Here is a 7,884-nt window from a genome sequence, read left to right as displayed (position 1 = left end):
ATATTAAAGTCACCACATAAGAACATTATTCTTTGACCATTGTCCATGTAAGTTGCCTTGATCCATTCTTCAAATGTTTCTATACTTGACTTAGGTGATCTATATATACAACTGATGAATATGTTTTTGCTTTTTTCCTGACATATTTCAATGGTTATACATTCTAAGATATTATCTATGGCAAATGACATGTTTTTTACCACTTTGTAGTTCAGGTTCTTCATCACGTACACAGCTACTCCTCCTCCATTTTTGTTGGTTCTGTTGATGTAGTTTAGTTCATATCCCTCCAGATCAAAATCTATTCCTTTTTTATCATCAATCCATGTTTCTGTGACGGCAATCACTTTGAAGGGTTTGTTGATGTGTTCCAAAAAGTTCTTAATGTTGTTGTAATTTGCATACAAGCTTCTACTATTAAAATGAATAATTGACAATTTGTTATCACATTCAATGTTACTATTATATTGATCATCTGTATAATAAAAACAACTATTACTGATGTGGGAGAAAAAAATTGCATCTGGATCTATATCAGGGGTGGACAATTAATTTTTACCGGGGGCCGCATGAGCTACCCGAGCACTGCTGGAGGGCCACATCGACAATATTTCAATTAAATTTTGCTCAATATTATTTTTGATGTATACCGTAAGATAAATAATAATAATAATAATAATAATAATTAATAATAATAGTAATACTTCAACATAGTGTGTGTAACAGCATTCCATGACTAATATAAATAAATTAACATTAATAATAAATGACAGTAAAATAAGCACACGTATGACTGAGGAGTCATAGCGTAACTTTGTGTGGTGTTTGAGTTGTCCGACTTTTTGTGTGGCCATAAACGCACCAGTGGTTTAGTGCTATGCGTGTTGGTGACAGATGACAAGTTGGTTTTGGCCTGGTTTGTACGGCAGAAAATGACTAGTTTTTCGAGATATAATTGTTTTACTCATGTTTTTGGTGTGGTTATGTCCGAATATAAACAGTTTTGCTCAATAAAGTGATCGATATAATTCCTGTCCTCGAAGCATCTCGATAGACGTTACAATAATTGAACGGTGTTCAATTGAACGGTGTTGTAAACGGTGTTGACGAACACCATTAGGGCCGCTTGTTGTCACTGTCACTCAAAGTTGCATTGCAAAATTCCATAGAATAAATATGTTTATTTTGTTTAGAATTCAGATGGGATTTGATTTGGTGCGCGGCATATACTTGCTGTGCGCAGCGGACGCTTGAGCAGTGCGCAATTGCGCAGGCACGCACCTTAGAGGGGACGTTGCTTTGCAGTTCATGCCTTGTTGGAAACACGGCATTGCTCATCAACTTTTCTCTTTTTAGCGTCTCGGGTGTAAACCGTGCATCACTTGTCGCTGCATGTGCACCTTCACTCGCAGGTTACACACGGACACACGCCCATAAATAATACTTTTCAAAATAAAAGCAGCACAGTTGTATTGCGCGCAGGACATAGATGTTTTTTCAACTTTATTTTGTAATTGCAGCTGTTCACATTCACTCACAACCACGCACACGCATACGCCCACACGGAAGTAATACAAATAACGATTTTCAAAACAAAAGCAGCACCGTTGTATTGCACACTCGACATAGATACTTTTTAAAATTTATTTTGTAATTTATAATTGGCCTCACGCGGGCCGGACAGGGACGCACAAAGGGCCGGATGCGGCCCGCGGCCCGCAGAATACCCAGGTCTGATCTATATCATTTTCCAAATGCTGGTTTTTGTGATCTTTGTTGCAGAAATTTTTTAGTTCCATATTTTCTTGTTCAACAAACTTTGATGTTGTTTCAATAATCTCTATAAGTGTAGGTGGATGCAATCCTGAATCTAGGTCCTCTTGTTTAGTCGTCCCTTGGAACATAGTAGTGCCGATGCTGAATTTAGGTGCTTGTTTTCTGTCAGAGTCCATTATCATCGTTGTTGTGGTAGCTGTGTAAACTTTAAAAATTGTCCAGGTCCTTGATGTCATGGACAACAATTACTCTTGCTTCTGGACTTCCATTCAGCTTGATGTAGATTTTACAGTTGGTGCTCCAAGTTCCCTGGATTTTTCCCTGCCTTCTCAAGTCGCGTGCTTTCTTGGCGATTCCAGCATTACGTTTTGTGAGATGCTCATTCATGTACACATTTGTTCCCTTCAGCTTCTTTCCCTGTCTCAGCAATGCCATTTTAGATTTTCTGTTTACGAGTTTCACGAGCACGACTGGAGTGGCGTTGTTGTTTCTTCCGTTCAGTGGGATGCATGTTTCGATGGTATTAATGTCAATTTCAATTTCTTTTGATTGCAGAAAGTTGACCACTTGCTGTTCTGCTGAGACCATATCCATTTCATCTGGTTCACCTTCATTATTCACAGCTTTCGCATAGGATCTTGGTTTAATTCGGTGCCCTGTCACAATGATATCATTCATTTGTTTATCCTGATCCATTTCATCTATGATGTTCCTCAGCATGTTGTTGTCTTCTTGAAGGATCTTCATTTGTTTGCTCATTTCAGTGGCTTCTTTATTTCTGGAGTTGTTCTCTTTTTTCATTTCTTTAATTTCTTCTTTCATTTCTTTCATATCCTCTTTCCATCCATCCATCAATTCTTCCAATTTTTCTATCATTTCTTCTTTAAATTCCTGGAGTATTTTTTGTAGTATCCCTTCTTGAATCCCATCATGTCCTGTGCCCAGCTTCAAATCAAATCAGCCGCGGTGCTATGCAGATCAGCAACTCGTAATCTGATTGGCTATCGCAATTATCTATCAACTGTATGTGCCCGTTCACTTGGAGTGCACGGACGCCCGCATTGTTGATTCTGAAGGACCGGGGCAGATTTCGTACAGCATGGCGACATAAGCTAGCTGAATTCTGATTGGATAAAAACTCTAACCTAAAAACAACAGCACTGGAAGGAGCATAATATGACATGAAGAGAATATGAATCATTTTAGAAATTTAGGGAAAGTAAATGAAAAAATAATTTTATCTTTGATTATGATCATGATTTCTGGTTATGTTAGGCCAGCAGAGAAGGCCTTGCTGGCCCTGACGGCACACCACTGCATCTAACAGTGCAGTACACTTAAAAAACAATACCCAAAAATAATAATACGAATAAAAACATACACTCCCTAAAAAAGTGAATTATAGGCTGTAGTATACATGGTCTGTGTTATAGTTTACTGTTGCAGATAATCCGGGGCAACATTAAATCGGGTACTGTACGATAATTTCCATCACTTTTAATACAATAATTTGTAATTTCCCATCTGCACTGGAAAAAATGTCCCCCTTTAAAAAATAGTTAAAATAAAATTAATAAATGTTTTTTTTTCTCCATGTAGCTCTCTGCGTACCGTACGTGGGCTAATTGGAAGGTCACATGAAGTTTGGAGCTCTGTAGCAAATGACTGTGCAGAAAGTCGGCGACCTCTTTGCACTATGCGCTTCAGCATCCACTGACCCCTCTCAGTTTACGTGGCCTACCACTTCGTGGCTGAGTTGCTGTTGTTCCCAAACTCTTCCATTTTCTTATCATAAAGCCGACAGTTGACTTGGGAATATTTAGGAGCGAGGAAATTTCACGACTGGATTTGTTGCACATGTGGCATCCTACGACAGTTCCACGCTGGAAATCACTGAGCTCCTGAGAGCGGCCCATTCTTTCACAAAAGATTGTAGAAACGGTCTCCATGCCTAAGTGCTTGATTGTATACACCTGTGGCCGGGCTAAGTGATTAGGACACCGGATTCTCATCATTTGGATGGGTGGCCAAATACTTTTGGCAATGTAGTGTATGTAAAGCACATCTAATATTTAATGTGTAGAATTGCTCCATAATATGTCGGTTGCCTTATATAGCCACATGTTGGTGTACCTTAGTTGCAATGTACATCTAGTGCAGGGATGCCCATAGTGGGGTCTGCGGGCCAAATTTGTCCCGTGCTGTCATTGTGTTTGGCCCGCCAAAGGGTAGTTACCAAATGTTATATACATATTCCTATTGACCTCTTTCAAGCTGTACAACCACTAATTGTATGTCCGCAAGGCTAGAGTGTAAAAAAATAAAAGAAGTCAGATTTTACTGCAAAAACCTGGCAGCTGAGTCGCCAGAAATTTACCAAAATCTAATTGGTGGTACCATTTTTCCATAAACAGTATTGCACTGTAAAAAAAACAGGGAACATCGATTTTACGGTAGAAAATGGTTGGATGGATGTGAAAAAATGGCCAAAGATTTTACAGTAAAAAAAACTAAACAAACTGGCAACTCAAGTCACCAGAATGCTAATGTAAAAACAGTGGTAGTTTTTCAATTAACAGTAATTTGGTGTAAAAACAACTGTAAACATTTTTACAGAAAATTACAGGTGACCAAGCAGTTAGTTTTTTTTGTCGTAAAATCTAGATTTTTTTATAGGCCAACAAGATGCGTTTTAATTTGAGACCCCTGCTCTACGATAAAGTTGACCTTTTCACCCTCTATGCAAGAGGTCCCCAAACTACTACCGCCCGCGGGCGGATCCAAAATCCGGCCCACGTTAAATACATTTTTTATTTAAATCTGTCCTTTCTAATCCATTTTCTACTGCTTGTTACTCTCGGTGTCCCGGGCCCCAGAGTCAAAAAGTTTGGGGACCCCTGCTCTATGAAGAAGGGTACTTACTCTTGGTCGTCATGCTTCACTCACATCCGACAATGAAAACCTAAACTCTTCGAAATTGAGCATCCTCCATATGTTTAATCTGTCTCAGTAAAGTTTGAAAGCAATCAGATGAAATGTTTAGGAGGAACTGGTTCTAGAACAACACCTGGAAACAGCAAACATCTGCAGAAAATGACCTTTTTGTATGTTTTGAGGTTTAAATAATGTACATGAAAGATGCAGAGTTGCATGCTTACTGAATTAGGCACATGACTTATATATACTGAATATATGGTGGCAGGAGGCTAAATTCCTCACTTGTGGTGCTGTTGATGGTAAAAATCGCAGTTTGTTTTCACTTTGGCCCTTACAGGCAAAAAGTTTGGTCACCCCGGATGTAGTGGTATTTTTTGTTTGTTTTGATTTAAGAAGAAAATGACCAGCTTCAATTATTTTCAAACCTTTTTTTTTTTTTATTTGACTCATAGGGCTCAGGCCTTTTGACACTTCTTCCCAAAAGCACCCAAACGTTTTACGCCGAAACTGGTGTCAAGAGCTGCGTACAAGCTGCAAAGAGTCGACGGCGACGTTTGGATGTTGTTAAAATGAACAATTCCAGTACAACGTCGTTAGTACAGCATCATGCACAGCAGCCAGTGTAGGGACATGCACGGGGGAGCTGTGGGCTACGTGAGACTGGTCTATATTACCCGTTTGAATACATAAATAATTACCCTTACGTGGACCGTCAAACTCACTGCAATTCCGTTCATGTAGGAATATACCATCACGTCCCAAAGTAGTCTGCTTGACACTCGTAATTGTACTGGAATTTTGAAACCATCAAGACTCCCAACGTAAGAATGAAATGAGGCGCACTGCTCCTGCGTTTACCATGACAACCCTTCCCAGGGAAACAAGCAAATATGAAGCAATAATGAAAGGTGGAAAACACAAATCTGCTTCTTCCATTGGCAGAGTTGGCTTTGAATGAACCTGCTGCCAATCCCAACCTTCCTCTTCTCACATAAAGACATCCCTTTCTGATAACACCACTTTGTATTCATATCATAAAGATAACTGTGAGCTGCCCCTTTAAAAGTTATGTACAAGAAACCAAGCAATAAAATGAAATGTAAAAACATGTTCTAATCTCTTAAGGTTTAGAAAGTAATTTGATTACCATGAACCAGAAATGTGATGTTTAAAGTCAATACATATAATACAATCCTATGTTAAACAATCTACAAAGCAGCAACAAAAAAAAAGGCATATGTACATGCTCTCCCAGCCTTGGAAAAGAATAAAGGGAGGACTTGGGGATTTTCATTAGTTGCATCCCGCCCTTCGTGTATCTTCAGTGCTGAGTCATGAGCGGAGCACAGCAGCTCAAAAGTGCTGTGTCATGGCATCTGAGAGTCCCCCCCCCCCCCACCCACTCCACACGTCAGCACAATGAGCCGCCGCTGCTGTTTTGGATCAAGGCATTGATGCATCGTGCATTTCACAGTCTGGTCGCCGAACGCGGCGGTGCCGCTATCAGGTGCGGACGCCAGTCAGTCGCCCTTTTTCCCAGGCATGCAGCAAAACACGCCCGCGCCGCTCGTACCGTTCTGAAATCATCCAAGGGTTGCGAGCACGTTCTTATGTGCGTTGATATGTTTACTTCCTGTGAGCCTGCCTTATAAGTGGATTTATTTAGGGTGGACTAGTGTGTTATCAATGGACCGTACATAGTCGAATGTGCATGAAAGCAGCAGCATCTATTGTTTTCTTTTCAACAAACGCACTAAAACGAAAGAAAATCACAGATGTTCTGGCATCCCCCCGACAACTTGAAATGGTATAGGGATTTTCTTTGTTTTGTTTTTTTCCTGAATTCTTTGCTCAGAAACCAGAAGAGCAGCAACTGATGGGTCTGTTAAGCAGGCGTTAGGCCATTAGGCTGTCAAGAAATGGTTGGCTGCGCCCTCCTCGCTCGGCCGCCACCCGTCAAGCCTCCTGGGTGGCGGGCCTCTTGAGGTCCCTAATCTGTTTGACCAGGTAAGTCTTTTCATCGTTGAACTGTTCGTCCTCTGTTCTGTCGTTCTGGAACTTGCTGAGGAACTCGATTAGTTTGCTCTGATTCTTCAGTAGGATGTCGAGGATGGGCTGCGTCTTGTTGGGGTTGGCCACAAACACCTGGTACAGGAAGCGGGAGAAAAAATGACATTGAAGTGTGTGATGTGTGCGTCCCATTAGTGTCTATGTGACTGCTAAGTTCCTTTTAGTAACAGTTATAAATAGCGGTGGCCTCTAAAAACGGGCATAATAAGTGATTCAAATGTTAATTTTAGGGCTGCACAATTTTCGGCAAAAATAAATTGCCAACTTTCGAAATTGGAAAACTCGACTTTCGATTACCGTTTTTTTCGGATTATAAGTCGCAGTTTTTTTCATAGTTTGGCCGTGGGTGCGACATATACTCAGGAGCGACTTATGTGTGAAATTATTAACACATTACCGTAAAATATCAAATATTATTTATCTCATTCGCGTAAGAGACGAAGCAAATGGCAGCAATCGTCACACACACGTCAGCAATCGTCACTCACATGTCAACCAATAAGAATTCGGCGGGGGAGGGTCATGGCAGAAGTGCTTTGTAGGTCATGAGATGCTACCTGCTATATGCCACTGCCGTAGCTATTAAAATGGATCACATCAACAATGGCGGTAACTTAGAAAAACTGAGAAGGGCTGAACTAAAATGGCACCGAAAAAGAAATCATATACTGCAGATTACAAGCTGGACGTAGTGAAATATGCAGCAGAGAACGGCAATCGAGCAGCAGAAAAAGGAAACGGCGCATACCAGAGGCGACACCGGGGAGGAATATTTCATCGGATTTAGCGATCGGGAGTGACAGATTGTTTGGTAAACGTATAGCATGTTCTATATGTTATAGTTATTTGAATGACTCTTACCATAATACGTTACGTTAACATACCAGGCACGTTCTCAGTTGGTTATTTATGCGTCATATAACGTACACTTATTCAGCCTGTTGTTCACTATTCTTTATTTATTTTAAATTGCCTTTCAAATGTCTATTCTTGGTGTTGGGTTTTATCAAATACATTTCCCCCAAAAATGCGACTTATACTCCAGTGCGACGTATATATGTTTTTTTCCTTCTTTATTGTGCATTTTCGGCCGGTGCGACT

The 7,884-nt window shown here is 40.4% G+C and overlaps 1 protein-coding gene across 2 annotated transcripts in view; it reads right to left on the bottom strand.

Annotated features, from left to right (window-relative positions):
- Positions 1–4,972: 4,972 nt before the first annotated feature.
- The window catches only part of LOC133663485 (calcium-binding protein 39), a 32,702-nt gene continuing 29,790 nt past the window's right edge, over positions 4,973–7,884 (bottom strand). The window contains exon 9 of one of the 2 annotated variants that reach the window (XM_062067977.1): positions 4,973–6,858. In XM_062067977.1, the coding sequence (XP_061923961.1) occupies positions 6,670–6,858 (189 nt within the window). In that variant the 3' untranslated portion in view covers positions 4,973–6,669. The remainder of the gene's footprint in view (positions 6,859–7,884) is intronic. The other variant, XM_062067976.1, reaches the window with a different exon arrangement.

Source organism: Entelurus aequoreus, linkage group LG13 (assembly GCF_033978785.1).
Source record: "Entelurus aequoreus isolate RoL-2023_Sb linkage group LG13, RoL_Eaeq_v1.1, whole genome shotgun sequence".
NCBI classification, from domain to species: Eukaryota; Metazoa; Chordata; class Actinopteri; order Syngnathiformes; family Syngnathidae; genus Entelurus; species Entelurus aequoreus.
This window is presented reverse-complemented; position numbering and strand designations above follow the sequence as displayed.